General features: G+C 39.7%; 2 protein-coding genes across 2 annotated transcripts in view; one reads left to right on the forward strand and one right to left on the reverse strand.

The window, feature by feature from the left end:
* Positions 1 to 3873, reverse strand: part of LOC109213206 (ketol-acid reductoisomerase, chloroplastic-like) — a 5485-nt gene extending 1612 nt beyond the window's left edge. Inside the window, exons 1-8 of the mRNA XM_019376969.1 lie at positions 3419 to 3873; positions 2685 to 2777; positions 1906 to 1971; positions 1643 to 1783; positions 779 to 1006; positions 565 to 682; positions 350 to 489; positions 69 to 236 (exon numbers count right to left, since the gene is read on the reverse strand). Coding sequence (XP_019232514.1) covers positions 69 to 236; positions 350 to 489; positions 565 to 682; positions 779 to 1006; positions 1643 to 1783; positions 1906 to 1971; positions 2685 to 2777; positions 3419 to 3715 — 1251 coding nt within the window. The 5' untranslated portion in view covers positions 3716 to 3873. The remainder of the gene's footprint in view (positions 1 to 68; positions 237 to 349; positions 490 to 564; positions 683 to 778; positions 1007 to 1642; positions 1784 to 1905; positions 1972 to 2684; positions 2778 to 3418) is intronic.
* A 1554-nt stretch (positions 3874 to 5427) lies between these two features.
* On the forward strand, positions 5428 to 10983 carry LOC109213202. Its single transcript, XM_019376964.1, has 6 exons — positions 5428 to 6235; positions 6332 to 6444; positions 6549 to 6654; positions 6805 to 7328; positions 7592 to 7874; positions 10760 to 10983. Exons 1-6 carry the CDS (start codon positions 5428 to 5430, stop codon positions 10981 to 10983), a joined length of 2058 nt encoding a protein of 685 aa, XP_019232509.1.
* The last annotated feature ends 12744 nt before the right edge of the window (positions 10984 to 23727 follow it).

Below are 23727 nucleotides of genomic sequence, written 5' to 3' on the forward strand. Positions count from 1 at the left end.
GGGGGCGTGTGTGTGTGTGTGTGAGGGAGACCAACAGTTATGAAACTAAAGATGAAGAATCAACTTACAGAAAAGCGGCGGCCTGCCAAGACAACACTCCTGATCTCACTACCTGTTGCAACATCTTCATAGCACTCATACAAGATCTCCATGCAGGGGTAGTATGAAGCACTATATGCAATCGCAAACTCCCGCTTTTCATCCCCAGTAAATGAATTGTATAGAGCTAACATACCCTAGAAAAGATGTATAGTACACGTATAACACTTTCAGAACAATTTGAGAAGCTACAAAAGCATCTTGCTAAACATGATACATCAAATCAAAAGATTGAACAGTTAAGTTTTACCTTTGTTGATATGGTCCTAGAAATGTTTCCAGTTATGCACTCAACAGTATTCTTGTATGCAAGCTCTTCACTCATTCCATTTTCGGTGTACCTTCTGAACAATGACTCAACAATGCCATGGACAGCACCAAGTAATATGCCTAACAAGAAAACCAGTGAACCTCAACAATACTGGTTTAGCAAGTGAAAAAACCAGACTTCGGAAACATGCTAACCTCGCTCTCCAAATATATCACTTCTGTATTCCTGTTCTAGGGTAGTAGCAAATGTGAAGGGGGAACCAAGGGCAACTGACCACCCAAGAGCAACATCTGTGGCCCTTCCATCAATATCCTGTACATAGTGAAAGGCATTACATCTCATAGAACATAAAAGCCAAGAGTTAGAGGGAAAATAGAAGAGGGTGAACTATAAAGGGCCACGGAAGACCTGGTGAACTGCAAAACTTGCATTGATTCCAGCACCATTGATTTCTTTTCCTTGCACATATAATCTCCTGACTGATGGGCCCATACCCTTGGGACATACAGCAATCACGCTAATGTTCTTGGGAAAGTCAAGGCCCATTGACTGCAAATGGCCGAGAAGGAATCCATGCGAAAGACCAAGAATACTATTTGGTTTCATGTGAGAAAACACTTCTTCATAGTTGTCAGCCTGCACATACATCAGAAAATTCAGAAAAAAAGGAGTGGTGAAGCAACTGGCACTACCTGCAAACCTGGTGAAGGAATACTCTGTCTGATAAGCTATCAATAATTCCATTTTCTTGAGGTAAAATGTGTCAAAAAAGTTTGTCTTTAATCCTTTTTTTTTAAGTTCCATCCTTCAGTTCTCTTCAGTTCAAATATCTGTTGAAGCTAAATAGACTCCATTGAATAACAAGTTCAAGGATCAGTTGGTATACGAGATTATCAATTGATGAATTGGAGAAATATTATTTGAAAACGTGATTTCAGTAATAATCTGTGTTTTTGCTAACCAAAATAAACTAGTATCAATTCTATTTAGAATGTCCAAAATCTCCCCATAGAAAACACTAAGTTTAGTGAAAGTATACACTAAACAACAAAATCACATCTAATCACCAGTGGTGGGAGCAGAAAGCACAAAGTTATGACTTATGACATACGAAAACTAAGTTTTGTCGTGCTTTGGAAGAGTAGGAAGCACTAAAACAAGATATCTAGCATCCTAGGCAAGACATTGAACTATCAGGTCAAGGGCAGCCTTCAATAAAAAGAATTACCAAGTCGTCACGAAAAAAACATGAGGCTAAAACAATGTGCCAACCTGAGCCGCATCAGAAATCAAAAGCAGCACTAGATCACTGGCAAAGATAGTTTCATATATGTCTCCTAAGGTACCATTCTCTTCAGTAAATCCAGCAGCACGGGCCTCAGCAAAGGAGCGAGAACCCTTTCTCAAACCAATCTGCATAACACCAACATTCTTACTTCATAAGCTTCAACACTATGAGGAATTAATCTGTATCCACACCAGATTAAATCCAGTTTCAACTTCAACTTCTAAACCAGAAGGAAATGAAGTGTTACCTTAACAACTATATCAGATTTTGCTTCTGCAAGAGAATCCCTCAAATTCTGGGCTTGAGCTGGTCCCTACTAATAAGAAGTTATCGATAAGCTAAATGTAGAAAAAAGAAGGAATGAAGCATGAACAGAAGAGAGGAATTACATCAAATCTCACCTAAACCCAAAAAAAAGTGCATTTTTAGCTAAAATAATTCAATGCTATATATTTAAACTAGCCCACTAGTCAAAACAGTATTCAGATATATTGTGAAACAATACCTTCTATGTTAAAGATGAAATCTACCGACATAACCGATTATCAAGGGAAGCACAGTGTGAAATACATCAATTTTGAATGGAGGACGAAGTATCCTCTCACGAAATACTAGAATAGAGAAACATTATCAGCAAATATGCTAGAAATAGCACGCAGAGCAGACACTTGGCGAGAACAAATACGATTTCTGAAAAGTCAACAAAATGAGTAGTTCAAAGTTGCTTTTATTAAGTACATCCGAAAGATTGAACCTCTCTCGAAAAATAGCAAACAAGACAAAAGAAATTCTAAACTTCTAAACTTCTACATATAGAAAGAGAAATCTTTTTCAAAAATTTTAGTTAACTAAACTCTTGGTATCAAATCGCACTCAAAAATACTATTCCCTCAGACTTCATTGAGCTTCAAACAGCAAGCTTTCTCTTCACATTAACTTCATATTCCAATTATGCACTCAGAATGAAACATCCTACAGATACCCAAATTGAATCAATTGAATAAAAACAAAACCAAGAAATTTCACCTGAGAACCCCAGCCTATGACTCCAATCTGCTTGATTCCCTTGAATGCATCCGGCAACAACTTGAACAAATCTCTCCCTCCTCTCACAATATACTGCACCACAATCCCAAACAATATACGTTACACATCAAAGCCAAGAACTTCCCATACAAAAATAAACATTTTCATCACAGATATGTTGAACAAAAATAACACTAATACTTCCGCCGCCAAAAAAACTGAATTATATGGTACTTCTACCATAGTTTTCAAAAATAAGATGCGAGACTGTTTGTTTGAGTTTTTCAAAGAAGTTTTTGTAACAATATTTTAAAAAGGGAAAATGATTAATTTGTCCCTTTGTTATTCGAAACTGAACAACTTTACCCTCTGCTAAGTTTTTGTCTAACATCATCCCCACCTTTAGAAATTTAGATAACAGTAACAAGCTCCAACTTGAAGTAATTTTAAACACAGTAAAAAGTTGTATGATAATTTGGACCTTTTTCCTATAAAAAACTTGAACACGAGTCCACACATTTCACGTAGTAGCTCCGTTGATGGCAAGGTCAACTACAAGACAATTTGCTAAGCAATAGACCAAACGTGTAATGGAGAGCAAATTTGAGCTTTTTCAATGTAGTTTATGATATCTAAAATATAACCAAAAAACAGAATTTACACACAGAAATACGCCATTCTTTTTGAAACGGAGGTAATAGGTGAAATACATATAGATAGGGGAAAAGATGCACCTCGTCATGACCGGCAAGAGTAACTTTCTCCTTCTTGAATACGGAAGTTTCAAAATCGAGAGAAAACGGTGCCTTGATAGTAGCAGGCGCAGCGACCATGCGCGCATTAAGAGCCGCGCCGGAGCTAGAGCGAGCGCCATTACAGGAAAGAGATTTAGCTCTGAGAGGCTTAAGCGATGGGGGCGAAGAAGAAAGGAACCCTAAGCTACCGGAAAGAGCAGGCTTTAGGGATTTGGATGCGGAAGAAGTGGAGGAGGAGATGGAGAAAGAAGTGGCCGTAGCCGCCGCCGCCGCCATTGCTGCTCTGTGAGCTGCCGAAGTCTGTGAAAAGTGTAGAGAGAGAGAGAGAGAGAGAGAGAGAGAGAGTGAGGGTCACGTGTTTATGTTTGGATTTTTGTATAGCTAGGGTTCAGATATGCCGCATATATCTTCTGAATAGAGAAGCAGCGAGCTGAAACTGTGATTCTAATACCTCTCAGCTTTTAGCTTTTACAGTAGAAATTAGTAGTTCTGTAATAAAAGAAAAATTAAATTTTGTTTTTAATTTAATATGAGTAATAAATTATGTTCTTACAGTAGAATTAATAAATTTTCTTTTGATCATTCCCGTATTCTTTTTCAGAAAAAATAAAGGGTAGGCTAAATTGTCAGTCCTACTGCAGGACCAACTTTTTGTTCTTGTTTTTTCAATTTATCTTATTTTTATCAATTATTTTCACTTAATTTTATGCAAAAATAACACAAATATTTCTTAAGGTAATACTAGCTAACTTAATTTACTGACTTGAACATTTTCCAAGAACAGCTCGTGATAATGTGAACATCATTGCCCATAATTTTAGGCTTAAATCATGTATATTTGTTAAAAGATAATAATAGATTTTGAATTCACTAAATTAAATGAAAATGATAGAATTACAAATTTAAATCTATAAAGTTGAAATCCTAAATCCGTCTCAAAATAGTGAATAGTAGAGCAATTCCACAAATAACGGTAAGTAGAAACAACTACAAAACTCAAATGAATCTTTAACAGAATAGGTGTAGTGGATGAGACTGCTCTTCCCTTAACCAGAGGTCTCGGGTTCGAGCCCTGTGTACGGAAAAATCCTTGGTAGGGAGCGCTTCCCCCCGAATTGGGCCTTACGCGGCACGAATCCGGATATAGTCGGGCTCCAATGCGGATACCGAACACTAGATGGGAAACAAAAAAAAAAAAAAGAATAGGCACAACCGCACAAGGAATGGAAAATACTAATTACAGTTGCATTCTCAATTCTTCTCTATACTCTGATTTGCGGATGGATTTCTCCCATTAATTAGAAAAAAACACTAAATTTACTTGTCTTCTTACTTTGCTCTATCCTTCTAATCGTATATTCTAAGAAAGAGTTCTACCCTTCGGTAGGAAATAATCTCTAATGCCGATACTTGCAAATAAATGGAGAAAACAATTGTGAAATTTTTTCATATTTGACCAAAATACGTTTTGAAGTAGTTGTACATGAAACATCACGCTTTATATACTTGTAGAATTAGCTTAAAACAATTTCATTAGGTTTTGTATTCTTATAATTGTTGATTATGGTTAAAGCTAACAAGCTGATGTAATTAGAGTCAAGTTAGTCGTGAGTAGGTTGTTAATCTTATTTAGTCAGTTAAGCTAGGTAGTTAGCAGTTAGAAGGTTCCAGAAATTAGTTAATATTATAGGTTAGTTGTGTATATATACACTCAGTGTACAGTGATTGACTCAGCTTTTCATTTTTTACAGAATCACATTCTCTCTTCTCGAGCTCGTCTCTGTTCTAGCTCAAGTGCCATTTCCATGGCAGTCAACATGGTATCAGAGCTTTGAGACTCGATCTACATTCAATCACTAATTCAATTTCACTCTTCATTTCTAGTGTTGCTTCAATTCTGCAGAAGACCTGTAGAATTGCCTTCTAGTGACGCGTCGTGAAATTAGGGTTTGCAAGTGTTGAATCTAGGTCAGAAACTCTGCTCAACAATGGCAATTGGAGATGATGTGAATGTCACTACCGCTGATACAAGTGATGGCACAGCTGCTACTGTCAATATTCCCACAATTGATCACAATCATCCTCTCTTCCTTCAACCAACGTATACTCTAGGTAGTACTCTGATTTCTCTTCAATTAATTGGATCAGATAACTACGCTTTGTGGAGTAGATCTATAAGGATTGGTTTGCTAGGCAAGAGTAAACTAGGTTTTGTGGACGAACGATTTCCTAAATCAAAATTTGCACCTGAACTGTATGATCAATGGGAGAAAGTCAATGTTGTAGTTCTCTCATGGATTATGAATGCAGTTAGACCAGGCCTATTAAGTAGTGTAGTGTATGCATCTGATGCTCACAAAGTGTGGGAGGATCTAAAGGAGAGATTTGATAAAGTGAATGAGTCAAGAGTTCTCTATCTCCATAGAGAAATTCATACATTGACTCAAGGAACCATGACCATATTTGATTACATTTTGAAACTGAGGGATCTGTGGTATGAGTTTGATGCTCTTATGCCCTACCCTGGTTGTCCATGTCCAGAATTGAAGAAGTATGCTCAGCACTTTGAACAACACAGGCTTCTGCAATTTCTTATGGGCCTAAATGAGTCATACTCACAGTCCAGAAACCAAATTATGATTATGTCCCCAATTCTTAGCATCAACAAGGCCTACTCTCTACTGGTGGATCAGGAAAGTCAAAGGAGTTCGGCAAATTTCTCGCACGTAGCTCAAGTGTCTGAGACAATGGAGAGTACTGCTCTTTACAGTAATAGAACCTCTATTAACTCAGGAGGTAATTTCAAACAAAGGAGAAATCAAGCACATTATGAATATTGCCACTAGAAAGGCCATACTAAGGGAAATTGTTATAAGCTAATTGGCTATCCAGCTGATTCTAAACCTAAGAAGAAAGGAGGAACCCCTGGTCCATATGCTAATCATGCTAGTGCTGATGTCAATCAGCATGGAGAAGGGCCACAGATGCAGGCTGGAGTTCAACATGCAAGTCAAAATGGTAGAGGAGATCATATTGTAGTGTCTCAACCTGTTATTATGCCTCAATACCTATGATGTCTATGATGCCTCAATCTGCCACTTATTCTCAGCCTCCACCACCTTCACCCTATCTCACACAACAACAATATCAACAGATTGTCCAGCTACTCAACAAAAGTGCTGAGGAGGGATCCTCTTCCAAGGCTGCTGCTGCAGGTACTCTGATAGCCTTACTATCCAAGTATCTTAATCATAACTGGATAGTAGCCACGGGTGCCTCAAATCACATGACATCCAATTTATAGATGTTAAACAATTATCAGGTTTTACCAAAACATCAAAGAGGCATAGTTCAATTACCAACAGGAAATGTAGTGACAGTATCACACTCAGGAAATACTACAGTACTTAAAGACCATAATATTAGTGATGTGTTGTTTATACCTGACTTTAAGTACACTCTATTGTCCGTTTCTCAACTTACCAAGGAATTACAGTGCTTAGTGGCATTCTTCCCTGATTTCTGCATATTTCAGGACCTCTACAATGGTCATGTGCTGGGGATTGGTAAGGAAGAGCATGGACTCTATCTGCTGAAAGGGAACTCATTCCAGAAATCACAACTGTTAAATAAATGTGCACACACAGCCAACCTTAGTTCTGAGTCTATTAGTGATGAATCTACTCACCTATGGCATCTCAGATTAGGACATGCTCCTATTGATGTAATCAAAAGGCATGATATACTTAGAGCATTGAAAAATGTAGGTTCATATCATTGTACGGTGTGCCCTGTAGCAAAGCAATCACAATTACCTTTTCAGTTGAGTACTACAGCTACTAAATCAATATTTGAACTGCTACATTGTGATATCTGGGGGCCCTATAGGGTACCTACATATGATGGAAAAGATACTTTGTCACTACTGTGGATGACTATGCTAGATATACTTGGCTATTCTTAATTAATTCAAAGTCTGATGCTATAGTGGTCATCAGAAACTTCTTAACCACTGTGCAGAATTCTTTTTCAACTACTGTTAAAACTCTTAGGACTGATAATAGGAGTGAATTTTTTAGTGCTGACTTCAAAGAATTGGTCTCCTCTCTTGGTATTATTCGCCAGAGTTCCTGTGTTTATACTCCTTAGCAGAATGGAGTGGTAGAGAGAAAACACAGAACAATCCTTGAAATGGCCAGATCACTCAAGTTTCAAGCAGCTTTTCCTCTAAAGTTCTGGGGTGAATGTGTTAGCACTGCAGTTTACCTTATTAACAGGCTACCTTCCAGAGTGTTACATAAAAAACCCTTTGAAATGCTTTATTTGCATCCTCCTTCTCTCACACACCTTAGAGTCTTTGGGTGTTTCTGCTATGCATCCAGTCCAAAGGAGAATGATAAGTTTGCACCAAGAGCTCTTCCTGCAGTCTTGCTAGGTTATTCTTCAACACAAAGGAGATACAAGCTCTACAGTCTGCACACCAAGTCCTTATTTGTGAGCATACATGTAGTATTTCAGGAACATCTCTTTCCCTTCAAATATATAAAGGGTGCTTGTAACGACCCGGCCGGTTGTTTTTGGAATTTACGCCCCGATCCCCTATTAACTACTTCCCCCAAGTTTATTTCTGCTATTTTGATTTGCCGGGACGTTCGGTTTTGAGTTCCGGAGAGTTTTGGGACGCTTAGTCCCTAAATGAGAGCTTAAGTGTTGGAAAGTTGACCGTAGTTGGAACATTGTGAAGACGGCCTCGGAATGGAAATCCAAGGGTTCCGTTAGCTCCGTTAGGTGATTTCGAGTTTAGGGGTGTGGTCAAATTGTATTTTGGAGGTCCGTAGCTAATTTAGGCTTGAAATGCCGAAAGGTCGAATTTTGAAGTTTCCGGTTCGATAGTGAGATTTTGATCCGAGGGTCGGAATGGAATTTCGAAAGTTGGAGTAGCTCCGTAGTGTTGATTGTGACATGTGTGCAAAATTTCAGGTCATTCGGACGAGGTTTGATAGACTTTTTGATCGAAAGCGTATTTTTGAGGATTTTAGAGTTCTTAGGCTTAAATCCATGGTTAATTCGAGGTTTCGATGTTGTTTTAGGTGTTTTAAGGATTGGTACAAGTTTGGGTAGTGGTTTGTGACTTGTTGGTGCCTTTGGTTGAGGTCCCAGGGGCCTCGGGGTGAATTCAGATGGTTGACGGAGGAAATTTTAGAGTTTAAGTTGCAGCTTCAGCTGCTGGTGCTGTCATAACCGCACCTGCGGTTTGGGTTCCGCAGGTGCGGCGCCGCAGAAGCGGAATTTTGGCCATCCCTTCAGGAACCGCAGATGCGGTATATTTTCCGCAGAAGCGGTACCGCACCTGCGGGTAAAGGGCCGCAGATGCGGATTTTGCCTTTAAGCGGGAAATCGCAGATGCGACATTTGTTCCGCAGAAGCGGGACCGCAAATACGACATTTGTTAATGCGAAAACTGTTGGGCATTATATTTTAAAAGGGGTTCCGCGACTTTGAGGTTTATTTCACCATTTTTATCTCGGCTCGGGAGCTTTTGGGACGATTTGAAAGAGGGATTTCAAGGGAACTTCATTGAGGTAAGGAATTTGGACCTAAAACTCGTTCCTATGCTATTATTTTACGGACTAGAGCTATAAATTATAGAAATTAAGGGTGAAAATTTGGGGAAACTAGGGCTTAGTATTGGAGACCTTTGAGTGATGATTTGAGGGACCATTTGAGGTCCGATTTTGGTAATTTTGGTATGCATGAACTCGTGAGAGTGTGAGGATTCCGAAAATATAAATTTTATCCGATTCCGAGACGTGGGCCTGAGGGACGTTTTGGTCATTTTACCTAATTTCGCGTATTAGCTTAGAATTTAATTGTGGAATCAGTTACTTGAGGTGTTATTTACATTATGAAATTTAAATTGAATAGATTTTGGCCATTCGGAGTCGGATACTCGTGGCAAAGGCGTGGTTTCAGGTTGACTTGCACTTGTTCGAGGTAAGTGGCTTGTCTAACCTTGTGTGGGGGACCTTTTCCCCTTAGGATTGATATTGTGGTAATTGAAATGCCTCGTACGTGAGGTGATGAGCGCGTACTTGTGCAAATTGTTGGAAATCCGATTTTTTTTCCATTAAAAATAGCCTTAAATTGTGTTCTTCCTTTTCTTGCTTACACTGTTTGGAAACTAAACCTGCTGTAGCCTAGAGAAGCATGTCTACTTGACTAAATTGCTCTATTTGCCTTAACTGCCTTAATTGTATTACGTGAACCATGCTAGGTTAGGATTACCTGCTTCACATTTGATATGAAATTGATTGAATTGAATTCCTGTTGTTGCTGTGTATTTACTTTGGGACTACGGGATGGTATCTCGGGAGCTCCCCTGCATATTTACTTTGGGACTACGGAACGGTATTCCGGGAGATCCCTCTGCACTTTTACTTTGGGACTACGGGACGGTATCCCGGGAGCTCCCATGTATATTTACTTTGGGACTACGGAATTGCATTCCGGAAGATCCCCCTGCACATTTATGAGTTGGACTACGGGACTGCACCCGGGAGATCCACTGGATATGGTATTTATATTTGGGGATTACAGGACGGTATCCTGGGAGATCCCCGGTTGTTATCTTGGAGCTGAGCTGTATTCTCTTGCTGTGTTTTACTTGTCTCTGTGATAGTTGTTGTTGTCCTTTATATCTTGTGTTACTTATTTACATTGTTTATTTCACACTATTAAACTTACTATCTTATTTAACCTCAATAGGGCCCTGACCTTCCTCGTCACTACCCAACCGAGGTTAGGCTTGGCACTTACTGAGTACCGCTGTGGTGTACTCATGCCCTTCCTGCGCATGTTTTTTATGTGCAGATCCAGGTACCTCTACTTAGGCTTACCATTCTTGAGGCGAGGCGATTCTACGGGACTTCGAGGTATATATGTCGCGTCTGCAGACCGAGGAGTCTCTTTCTATTCCTGCATCTAGTATTTAGCCCTTCTGTACTTTATGTTCTTGATTAGACAATCCGGAGATTAGAGCTATGTAGTGTTTTCTCAGCTTGTGGATCTGTGAGTTTCCGGGTTTTGGGATAGTGTATCAGCTTTTGAAAAATTGCGTGTATATGCCAAGCAGCATTTAGATACTATTTCTTTCAGTTATTCGGCTTTTGATTATTTATTCCGCAAGATTAGTTGTTTTTCGCATTTGTTAGGCTTACCTAGTTGTAGAGACTAGGTGCCGTCACGATAGTTCACGGAGGGCGAACTGGGGTCGTGACAATATTGGTATCCCTACATTTCCTATTCTTGACTTGCTACCAGCTGGAGAGGTCTACTCACAAGATGCTTCCTCACATCCTTCTGCTCCTTGTCAAGAACTACCTTATGCCATTGCTTATGTCCCTAATGAAGAACATCAGTATAGTGCCACTTCCTCACCTACTGAGTTTAATGCTCCAACCTCAGATTCTCATGATCAACCTTCTGAGACTCCACCTCCTCAGGAGTTAAGAAAGTCCACTAGAGAAAGGAAGCAACCTGCCTAGATGCAGGATTATGTGATTCTTGTCAAGAACAAATCTTGTCAATATCCTATGGCTTCCTAAGTTCCTATGTGTCCTATGATGCTATTAAACAGCCTTACAAGCAGGCTCTATTAGCATATACAGCTATCAAAGAGCCTCAGACTTTCAAAGAGGCTACTTTGCGTCCAAAATGGGTAGAAGCTATGCAACTTGAAATTGCTGCTCTAGAAGCTAATCACACATGGAGATTGTTGATCTTCCCCCCGACAAGATCCCTATTGGTAGCAAATGGATATTCAAGATCAAGTACCGGGCTTTAGGGGAGATAGAGAGATATAAAGTTAGATTGGTAGCTAAAGGCTACAGTCAAAAGGAGGGACTGGATTATACAAAGACCTTCTCACATGTGGCAAAGATGGTGACAGTTAGATCAATAGTGGCCCTGGCAGCATCCAAAGGCTGGTTCATCTACCAAATGGATGTTCATAATTCTTTCTTGAATGGTGATCTTTTAGAAGAAGTCTATATGCAGCGTCCTCAGGGGTTTGCCAGACAGGGGGGGCGGGGAATCTGAAGGTCTACAAAATACATAAGTCCTTGTATAGGCTCAAACAAGCACCAAGACAATGGAACAAAAAGCTTACAGAAGCTCTAGTTTAGATGGGGTTTTAACAAAGTCATTATGACCACTCCCTTTTCACTAAGAAGGCAGGCTGTCATATTACTATAATACTAGTATATGTTGATGACCTATTGATTATAGGTGTCGTGCCCCTTTTTCTCGCGAAATCGGGTTTCGACACGTGACAACTCTTTTAAGGAAGGTGTTAAAAGAGAGAGTCGCCACCTAACGGATTAAGGTGCGTTAGGGTACCTATTTGCAAATAACTCTGTCTAACCAGTTTGCGCCACCAAAGATCGGTTAAGGGCTCGAAATTACCTCGAAGAGAAGGTGTTAGGCACTCTTCGAGGTCCACAACTGTGGGTCCTGGCCGAACTCAGTTATATGAATTAGTCTATGTGATCAAAGCTAAGAAATAAAGAATTACTAAACATGAGTAATCGATTGAAAGACAAGGTGGGAGGGGGGTCCTAAGATTTTTAGCCTAAAGGATCACTCCGTGCAACATAAATAATACTTCGTAACTCCCTCGAGATGGGTTGTTACTCATATTATTCAGCGGGCACAGACTATTATCTCCTGCTACCCAATTACTGTCTTTAAGTTGCTTACCTGAAGCGCACTAGTCAATTCTAAGTCGTGTCCTACGCGTGCACTACCCGTCCCATGCTTATAGTCCAGGAGGAATTTAGACCTCTATCTCAGGGTGGTTCTAGACTTTAACTTAGGCTGCTCAAAAATGTCAAAAACTAGGCGACATACAGAACACATTGGACTTTCACTTATAAGCAAGTAAGGGCTCAAGTTGGCCTCCGCAATTAGACAATAAATGCATGCCAAACTGGTTAACATTGACAGATTTTTATTAATTGCAGAATCCTATAGCCAGGATCTCTATGTGGTTCCGAACGAATGATCATATGCTTACGCACTTAAAGCCAGTTTCTTAATACGATTACCAGGACCTATATAAATTTGCCTACTGATTTTAGCGTAATGAGATTAAACCTACTAGCATTATATCTAGGCGTTTCATGCGATAATAAATAGTGGCAATCATAGAAACATATCCAGAATTATCTGTTTTAATCTTATAGGCATGTTTTCTAGTGAGGGTAACAACACAATGTTTGAAAACTCATGAACAAATGGGCAGAAATGATAATTAGGTTGATTCAAACCTATAGGCATGCTTTCTATAATTTGATCCAATTTTTTTGATCCTATAGACATGATTTCTATAATTTGTGAACAGAACGGTATGTAAACGAGGATTTTGCACACATATCAAATCACCTATTTCCTGTAGGCATGGTCTCTAGCAAGCAAAAACAGAACATAATTGAACCAAGCATTGAACCTATAGGCAGGGCTGCCCGTATATGATGACTAAACATGACAAAATACCTATAGACATGATTTCTAACATACTACATTTAATAACACATTATTGGACCTATAGGTAGGATTTCTGCCCAACTTGTTGCAAATATAAGCTAGAACCCCTTCCCAATTTCAGTAATACCCCAAAATTGTTATTACAAATAATTATTACATACCAGAATTTAATGTAATGAATTACAGAATAAGTATAATTATAGGGAGCCTACAGCAGGCCCAAATACATCTGGACAGGCCAGGCCTTCAACTCACAATAGCTCATAGATACAAAATAACCAGTTGTTGAGTGATTCACTCATATATCAAGGCAGAGCCCAAGTCCTAGTGCGTCAGAGTTAACAAGGGTCTCACATGAACCCTGAGCAGTGCTCATACTAGAGAGATTGATCAGAAAAAGTTCAGGGAAAAGACTAGGGACTAGGTTCTAGTGCGTCAGATTTCACAAGGGTCTCACATGAACCCTGAGCAACGCTCACACTAGGGAGGCCAAAGGACAGAACCTAAATAGCCTTGGCTTTCAGCCGGCTAAGAATAAGAATTCAGAAGGACCAGATAGTAAAGGAATAGAATGGAGTCAACGGATTTCACTGAAGTACAGAATCCAAATTGAGCATATACACACAAATAACAGACATGCTTGAACTTAGGCAGACTTAGTCAAGTTTTCAGGAAATGAAGTCAATCAAAAGTCACAAAAATAGATTTATAGTGATAAAAGAGGATCCAGATTAGGCTAAGTGCAGAAACTAGTGTCATAAGAAGAAACCAATTAGCAATAGATCATGACATGTTAGGAACTAATTAGGGCAGTTACTAGAGGTGTCAAAATATGATGAAACAAGATCAAACAGGCCACATTATAGCAGATTCAGCAAACAGACTTGTAATTCTATTAATGCATACATCTATACATAGTTAACTAGTCCATAGAAGGAGATATGAGAGCATGTTCAAAGAGCAGGATTATAACAGAATTAAACTTAAAAAGATAGTTATCAGTGACATATGGCTAAGTAAAATCGAACTAACAAACTCACAGTAGATTTAAGCATGTCTCAAATGTAATAGCATTTAGGATAGCATAGTTTAATTGAAGTAACACATAAATGAAATGGCAGATAATCAGAATGACATGGTAAAGGCATGGTAACTCACCAGTTAAGATGAAGCAAGGAAGAAGGAATTCAACAGTATGGTAAATATCACCAAACAAGAGCAAGAACTTGGAAATTTCTGCCCTTGGCTTTTAGCCGGCCAGGAATCAGAATACATAACAAGATTATTCAAGAGTGGAAGCAAACAGCCTTAGTTTTGTGTTCTTAAGGATTTTTTCGAACTTAATCAAAGGGGAGTGGTGAGGGGTTTAAATACTGTAGGAATTAAACACATAAACATGAAAAGTAATTAATTCAACACTAAAAGGCAGGTATCTAAATCAATACGAAAAGAAAAATTCAAAACCCTAGTTTTTGGCAAACCACACAAAATCAGCAGAAAAATAAGGACAAAATAATCACATATTGCATAAAATGAACATAGACAGGAGATTATTTGAAAAGAACACAGAATCAAACCACATTTGGTTCGATTAAAAAGGATCTGAAACCCTAATTTAGGGTAAGTAAAAGAAATCGACATAAATAGGCAGATTCTCACATAATAGGGTGAATAATGGCGAGATAATACTCAAAATCAAAGCTTGAACCAGCTTTGGTTCAAATCAAAGAGGATTTGTAAACCCTAATCTTAGGGTTAAGCAAGATCTGAACAGATCGGGCTCACATGGTGCAAAATAACGTGTGTGGACTTAATATCGTCCAGATTCAAGAGATGAAGATTGATTAGGACAAAATAAAAGTAGGGATACTTTCCATGTTTAGGCAAGTACTAGGTAATTCCGTAAAGAATCACCCAATAAAAGAAATATGTCGAAATGGGAGGAAAATCCCATTAGGAACGGGATTAGGGGAGGATTTTGGAGAGGTGGCGGGCTTAGAATCTCAATACTCAATTTTAACAAATAAATAATTTATAAAAATAATAAATAAATAAAGAAATATCATTTGTGCATAAAAATGATTAAAACAATTATTTAAAATTATAAAAATATAAAAGGTTATTTTTAGCATAAATATAATTACATATGGGCTATTATTGCAAAATGTGCAATTTAGCCTTAAAAATGCAAATGTAATTATAACAAATGTACTAAAAATATTTAAAACCTAATATGGGTATAAATGACGAGTTTAGATGATTAAATCATCACAAAAATAATTTGGAGGATAATTATTGGATATATATATATATATATATATATATATGGAAAATATGAGGGAATAATTGGGTATCAACAACAAGCAGTAGCCAACAGCTGCTAACTTAGACAAGGAAAGACTTACCAACCAAGTTCAAAATGAAAGACTTGGGAGAACTGAGATTCTTTCTTGGCATTGAGTTTGCAAGGTCCAGAGAAGGAATTGTTATGTGTCAAAGGAAGTATGCCTTAGAGCTTATTGGTGAATCAGGGTTCGGGGGAGCAAAACCTGCAGGTACTCCTCTAGAGTTCAACCAAAACCTCACTTATGAGGAATATGATAAGTCTGTTCAGAAGGGCACTCAAGAGGATCTCCTCAAGGATCCAGGACCTTATCAGAGACTTGTAGGAAGACTACTCTATCTCACTATGACACCACTTGACTTAGCATTTGTTGTTCAAGTGCTACGTCAGTTTATGCACAGACCAAAGGTCTCACACATGGAAGCTTCCCTTAGAGTCGTGAGATATGTCAAAGAAGCAGCAGGTCTGGGCTTGTTCATGCCTGCTCAGAACACCAATCAGTTACTGGCCTACTGTGACTCAGATTGGGGGGCTTGTGTACAAACTAGGAAATTAGTTACAAGGTACTTAGTAAAGTTTGGAGATGCTCTATAACGACCCGACCGGTCGTTTTACCTTTTCGAACCCCGTTCCCCTAAATAAAGCCTCCCGTACTTGCTTTAACTAATTTACGACTTGCAGGGGAGACCGGTTTGGGAGTTGGAAGAGTTTGAGTAAAAATATGCCCATTTGCTTCTTTAAGATTTTCTTAAAAAGACCAAGTTTGACTTCGGTCAACATTTTGGGAAGACGGACCCGGATTCGTGATTTGGAAATTTCTGAGGGTCTGTGGGAAAATATGGGACCTGGGTGTATGTCCGGAATCGAATTCCGAGGTCCCTAGCCCGAGTAATGAATTTTTATCTAAAATTGTTTAATTGAAGTTTTAAGGAATTAAAGAAACTAAGTAATCATTTATTCCCTAGGTATCGGGCTCGGATTTTGGTTCGGAAGCTTGGTATAGGTCAGTAATATTGATTAAGACTTGCTCGTAAAATTTGGTGTCAATTCGAGTAGTTTAAGGGCGTTGTGACCCGTTAGAGGAGAATTAAGAACTTTAAGATTCAATAGTTTGATTCATTTGGTTTTAGGGGGTGATTCCAAGATTTAGCGTTGTTTGGGAGTTCCGAGGGTTCGAGTAGGTCCGCCTCGTAATTTCAGACTTGTCGGTATGTTCGGGCGGGGCTCGGGAGGCCCGAGCGTCAAACGAGCGAGGTTCGAGCGACGTAGAAAATGTAAGAAAAACAACCTTCAGTTGCTGCTTCGGTCATAACCGCATCTACGGTTCTTGGACCGCAGATGCGGTCAGCACATCGCAAAAGCGAAAAGGGCCAGGCCAAGGGGAAACCGCAGAAGCGGCCCAGAGACCGCAGAAGCTGTCCCGCTTAAGCGGCTCCCAGACGCAGAAGCGGTCCAGCTCCGTAGGCCCAAATCTGCAGAAGCGGACCCGCATAAGCGGGCACCTGACCGCAGAGGCGGTCCAGGCTTCTTGGGCCATTTCCGCAAAAGCGGACCTTTTTCCGCAGAGGCGGTTTCCGCAGAAGCGGTCATGGTACCGCAGAAGTGGAAATCGCTGGGGGGCAGAGAGTTCATTTAATCCTAACTCAAAGTCATTTATTCCATACACAACTCCACACTTGGGCGATTTTGGTGCTTCCAAAGAGAGGGTTTCAACATAGCATTGTAAGGTAAGTAATCCCCATTCATCCTTAGTTTAAATACATGTATATTAGGTAGATTAAACACTAAAAATTAGATAAAATCAAAGAGTTAGAGCTAGACCTAGGGTTTCAATAAAACTAAGATTTAATCATGTAATTTGCTATGTAATGAGCTAGAAATGATATATTATTGATCCTTAGGTTGTAGAGAACAATTTCCTTTGAAAAATATTGGAATCCGGGCACGTGGGCCCGGGGTCAGAATTTAGGAAACTCGTGGAAAAGGTTGAGAAATTACTTAAGTAGTTAGAATTCGACCTTGTAAGCCTTTATTGACTAGTTCTTGCTTATTTTAACTAGTTTGCGATCGTTCGACTCCGAATTAAGGGCTTGGGCTTGTTCTTGATATTGGAAGTGCGCTTTGGAACGAGGTGAGTCTCCTTTCTAACCTTGTAAGAGGGAATTGTCCCCATAGGTATAATAATTGAATTATTTGTTGTTGTATTCGGGGGCTACGTACGTACTAGGTGACGAGAGTCCGTGCGTAGCGACTATTATGCTAAGATCGGGTAGTTTAGGACCCATGAGCATGCTTTACGTGATATTCTAGTATAGTTGATTATCTGGGATTTAATGAACTCTTGTGATTAAGAAGAATGAAATTAGAAAACGACCCTTAACCTATTTGGTTCTTATAAGGAAATAACTAGCATTTCTATGCACGGTCACCCTCATATGTGTAGTGATTGTTGTTATTGCGTGGCAATGAGTTTATTTCTATTTGACCGCGTCGCACGGTTGATTCGCGAGCGGGGTAGTAGATGCATCTATGGTTCGAGCCGTTCGACCCTCGGCAGTGCACAATTTACTATTTTTATGCTAGATCGGGCCGTACGTTCCTCGGTGATTATATGCGCATGACTTATGTGACCCTTTTTATGTGGGTTAGGCCTCATATTTGCTTTCATGTATAGATGGACACTCGTAATGACAACTTAAAGGAAGAATTGATGTTTTGTACTTGCTAATTCCTATAAACTGAGTTATTACTGCTTATTGTAAATTCTTCTCATTTTACTTGACCTTAGTAAGTATCGGGTCGACCTCTCGTATCTACTTCTTCGAGATTAGATGAGATACTTACTGGGTACATATTGTTTATGTACTCATGCTACGATTCTGTACTTAACTGCACAGGGTCTGAGGCAGGTGGATCTGGTTATCACTCTGGTGCGCATTCGTGAGCGGATTTGGGACTTCTACGGTGAGCTGCTTTCCCTCCATGTCGATCCGCAACCGAAGAAGTCTTTCTTTTGTATTATTATTTTCTGTCTATTTGGATCCAGACAGTAGGGTAGTGTGATATTCTTTTGGATGTATATTCTACTAGTTGCCTGTAGCTTGTGACACCAGGTTCTGGCACACACTTTGGTAGACGATTATTTTGGGGTTGTGTAATTTTAATATTACAGTATTCAGCTCTTCTGGTTTAAATTTCAAATTGAGTGTTTATTTCACTTATTCTAATTAAAAGCAACATAAGTATTTTGGAAGTGTTTCCGCAATTGGCTTGCCTGACAAGGGTGTCAGGCGCCCTCATGACCTGTTGTGAAAATGGGTCGTGACAGAACCATATCGAATAAATTTTACATGTGAAAAATATATTTATAGAGTAAGTTTAAAACTAATAAAGCATTAAATTTTTTATTGGGCCTTGAAATTATGAAAACTGTTACAAGCCAACAAGTAATTAAACTCAAAATAATAATTCCTACAACCTATTATGCTACTTATACTTAAACTAAGTTATTTCAAGTATCTTTGTTAGCAAGACACAAAGTATTCTAGCGATTATGAGTAGCAAACTGCAATGTATTGAATATGTTTCCTTTCATATAATTTAGATTTATCTTTTTGAATATTTAATATAGACTTTATTCTAAAGTCCCAGCTTGGTTAATATCTTTCCACTCGCATGATTTATATTTTCTTTGCTTTTACTTGGTTTCTTTACGTTTCTATCAAATAGTTGATGGATACTCTAGTCATCTTTCATGTTTTTTTTTTAATTCATCACCCTTTGAACAGTAAAAATATCTAGAGAGTTTTGCTAAGTCCTATAAAAGAGCGTATGTTATTGCAGTCAACTTCTACTGGTGAATTTACATGACATTTAAAAAAATACCGAAAATTAACCGAACCGTACCGATACCGAAGTGAAACCGACATGATTGGGACAGTTTCAAAAAGTCTAATTTTGGTTATACATAATAGAATAACCGAAAAATTGGTATGGTACAAATTTTATAAACTAAACGGCCGAACCGAACCATTGACACCCCTAGTTTTTACTAAATGAACCTTACAGATTTAATTTGTCCCTTGGCCTCATGTCGCTTTGCCTAACAGTTTTGTCAAAGGCCTAACAATACTAGTTAAATCAAGTAATACATATTGAAGTTTGTGACCATCTTATTGTAACGACCCGGCCGATCGTTTTGAGAGTTGTAGTCCCATTCCCCCATTTACTGCTCCGCTCCTTTTGTAGTCTACAGCTGTTATATGACGTATCGGGTTAGTTGGTTCGGGTCCGGGATAATTTCAGAATGAATTGAGACACTTAGTCTCTTATTTGAAAGCTTAAGTTGGAAAAGTTGATCGGATGTTGACTTATGAGTAAACGACCTCAGATTTGAATTCTGATGGTTTCGTTAGCTCCGTTAGGTAATTTTGGACTTAGGAGCGCGTCCAGATTGTGATTTGAAGGTCCATAATAGAATTAGGCTTGAAATGGAGAAAGGTGGAATTTTGGAAAGTTTGACCCGGAGGGGACTTTTTGATATCGGGGTCGGATTGGATTTTTGAAAGTTGGAGTAGATTCGTGGTGTCATTTATGACACGTGTGCAAAATTTGAGGTCAATCGGACATGATTTGTTAGGTTTTGACATCGTTTGTAGAATTTGAAAATTTCAAAGTTTGTTAGGCTTGAATCCGTGTGTAATTCGTATTTTTGATGTTGTTTGAGGTGGTTTAAGGGTTCGACTAAGTTCGTATTGGGTTATCTCATTGGTATATTAGATTGAGATCCCGGGGGCCTCGGGTGAGTTTCGGGTGGTTAACAGATCATTTTTGGACTTAGGTTGTTGGCTGATAACTGCTGGTTTTCTGTTACAAGTTTCCTTGTACACGATTGCATGAGAGTGTCCGCGATTGCTGTCACACCTCCTTTTGCCCGAGGGGATTAGGGAGCTTTTTCAATTAAAGTGACATTAATCAAAAAGGAATTATTATTTTAATTAGAGTCGCCACTTGGAATAATTTAATGGTGTCCCAAGTCACCGGTTTATTTTAAATCCCAAATCGAGGAAATTTGACTCTGTTTTAAAGTCTGTGAAACCAAAAGACCGGTTAAGAAATTCTATTAACTCGGGAGAAGGTGTGAGGCACTCCCGGATTCCGTGGTTTTAGCACGGTCGCTTTAATCGTACCTGGCTTAATTAATTGTTTTAATTATGTATTTTAGAACCTATGTGCATTTTACCTTTTACCGCTTTTAATTATGGCGTTTATGGATTTATCTTTTGAAAAGGATCACATGTGTGTAAGCCCACTTTGTTTGTGGCGCTAAAATCATGTCGCGCGTACGTGTACATAATTAATCACGCTTTATTAATGTAAGATTGTTTCACCCAAAGTTGCGCGAACGCATACCTTGGTCTTATTTTGAAAATCGTAATTATGCCACGCGAACGTATACATAATCATGATAATAGATTAAGAGAGCGCCTAAAGCATTGCTATGAATATTTATTTTTGAAATCGTAATCGTGTCACAAGAATGTGTACATAATCACGGTAACTTGATTAAATACGTGTCTATAAGCATTTCTACGGATGTTCAAAAAAAGGTAATTAACTTTTCCTAAAGTTTTTAGATTAAGTCCGAACGAACTGTCCAGAATACATGGAATCCTAATTTGTTATGAATTTCTTTAAGGGAATTAGAATGACTAGGATTGGATACGCTATGCCCTTTATGATTTTGAAATTTTATAGTAATTGTGCCTTGAAAAGGTGTTAGGCTAGAACAGGTGATGGGCAGTTAATGATACTTAAAATGTGGGTCGTTGCACTTGAGTTTCGCCTCAAAAGGGGCATTTGCATCTATACTCACTTTTTGTGCCACATTTTAACCTGTGCTCGCTTTGCAAAAAAAATTGCAAGCGTACCCGCTTTTTCACATAACTTCAGCACACGGGGCTGAAGTAGCAAAGGCAATTACACAAAACTTTAGCATTTTAGTAGCCGGGCCTGAAGTTCAGCTCTAGAGCTGAAGTTTTTTTTTTTAACTCGCGAACTTCAGCTCTAGAGCTGAAGTTTGCGAGTTATAAAATAAAAACTTCAGCTCTAGAGCTGAAGTTTTATTTTATAAGTTTTTGTTTAGTAACCGGGAAACTTCAGCTCTAGAGCTGAAGTTTGCCAGTTATAAAATAAAAACTTCAGCTTTAGAGCTGAAGTTTTTGTTTAGTAACCCGAAAACTTCAGCTCTAGAGCTGAAGTTTTCAAGTTATAAAATAAAAGCTTCAGCTCTAGAGCTGAAGTTTTCCAGTTAAAAAATAAAAACTTCAGCTCNCTCAGCACCACCACCCCCTCCCCGAGGTGCCCCAGCGAGGCCTTATTTCAGTGCAATGCCGGAGGGTTCTTACCGCCCACCAGCTACTTAGGGTCCCTCCGGCAAGTATTCTGGATATCAGGATTCTTCTAGTGCTCCTTTCAGCGCCATGCCAGAGAGTTCCTATCGTCCACCAGCTATCCAGGGTTCTTCTGGTGGGTATTCGGGTCAGCAGACTCAGACTTCAGGGCAGCAGGATATGGTTCCTAGAGCATGCTACGAGTGTGGAGATCCGGGTCACCTGAATAGGACTTGCCCCAGACTTCGGGGTAAGGCAGTACAATAGGTCAGCCGCCCCAGACTCCGACACCAGCTGCCCAGCCACCTAGAGGTGGAGGGCAGACGTGTAGAGGCCGTCCTAGAGGTGGAGGCCAGACATGGAGAGGTCAGCCAGCTACTCCCCAGTCAGGTGGAGGCCAGGCAGCCGACGCTCCAGCTAGATTCTATGCTCTTCCAGCCAGGCCAGATGCACTGGCCTCAGATGCCGTCATCACAGGTATTATTTCCGTTGGTGGTAGGGATGCTTCGGTATTCTTTGATCCAGGGTCTACTTATTCATATATATCGTCTCTGTTCGCTCGCCTGGTTGTTTCTCCTGAGCCTTTGGGTGTTCCTGTTCATGTGTCCACTCCTGTGGGTGATTCTGTGATTGTGGATCAGATTTACCAGTCCTGTGTGGTCACTTTCTGTGGTTCCGAGACCAGAGCAGATCTTCTATTGCTGGACATGATCGATTTTGAGGTCATCTTGGGCATGGATTGGCTATTTCCATATCACGCCGTCCTTGATTGCCATGCCAAGACTGTTTCACTAGCAATGCCAGGGTTGCCGAGATTGGAGTGGAAGGGGTCCACAGTTGACATGCCTAGAAGGGTTATCTCTTTCCTGAAGGCTCAGCACATGGTTAGAAAAGGGTGTTTGGCTTACTTAGCTTATGTTCGAGACACTGCTGCAGAGTCTCCGACGATTGATTCAGTGCAGTAGTTCGAGAGTTCGCCGATGTGTTTCCTTCTGATCTACCCGACATGCCTCCGGATCGTGATATTGATTTCTGCATTGATTTGGCCCCAGACACTCAGCCTATATCCATTTCACCGTACCGTATGGCCCCTAAGGAGTTGAAGGAATTGAAGGAGGAGTTGCTAGCGAAGGGTTTTATCAGGCCCAGTGTGTCGCCTTGGGGCGCACCAGTGCTATTTGTGAAGAAGAAGGATGGGACCATGCGGATGTGCATTGATTACCGCCAGTTGAACAAGGTCACCATCAAGAACAAGTACCCATTGCCTCGTATTGATGATTTGTTCGACTAGCTGCAGGGTGACAGGGTGTTCTCTAAGATTGACTTGAGGTCAGGATATCATCAGCTGAAGATTCGAGACTCGGATGTTCCGAAGACTGCATTTCGGACTAGATATGGCCATTATGAGTTTCTAGTGATGTCCTTTGGCTTGACCAATGCGCCAGCAGCATTTATGGATCTGATGAACAGGGTATTCAGGCCTTATATTGATTCCTTCTTCATCGTCTTCATTGACGACATCTTGATATACTCGCGTAGCCTGGGAGAGCACGAGCAGCATTTGAGAGTAGTGCTTCAGACCTTGCGAGAGCAGCAGCTGTATGCTAAGTTCTCCAAGTGTGAGTTTTGGCTTGAGTAAGTGGCATTCTTGGGGCATATTGTGTCCGGAGAGGGTATTAAGGTGGATCCCAAGAAGATTGAGGCAGTTCAGAGTTGGCCACGTCCCACTTCAGTGACCGAGATCAGGAGTTTTCTGGGATTAGCAGGTTATTACCGGCGATTTGTGCAGGCTTTTCATCTATTGCATCACCTTTGACTAGACTGATTNTTATTTTATAAGTTTTTGTTTAGTAACCGGGAAACTTCAGCTCTAGAGCTGAAGTTTGCCAGTTATAAAATAAAAACTTCAGCTTTAGAGCTGAAGTTTTTGTTTAGTAACCCGAAAATTTCAGCTCTAGAGCTGAAGTTTGCTAGTTATAAAATAAAAACTTCAGCTCTAGAGCTGAAGT

This window comes from Nicotiana attenuata, unplaced genomic scaffold (assembly GCF_001879085.1).
Source record: "Nicotiana attenuata strain UT unplaced genomic scaffold, NIATTr2, whole genome shotgun sequence".
NCBI classification, from domain to species: domain Eukaryota; kingdom Viridiplantae; phylum Streptophyta; class Magnoliopsida; order Solanales; family Solanaceae; genus Nicotiana; species Nicotiana attenuata.

Coding starts and splice junctions, on each gene's coding strand:
- LOC109213202 (XM_019376964.1), top strand. CDS start 5,428: ATGGCAATTGGAGATGATGTGAATGTCACTACCGCTGATACAAGTGAT. Junction 6,236..6,331: donor AACCTCTATTAACTCAGGAG/GTAATTTCAAAC, acceptor TTGGCTATCCAG/CTGATTCTAAACCTAAGAAG. Junction 6,445..6,548: donor TGCAGGCTGGAGTTCAACAT/GCAAGTCAAAAT, acceptor ACTTATTCTCAG/CCTCCACCACCTTCACCCTA.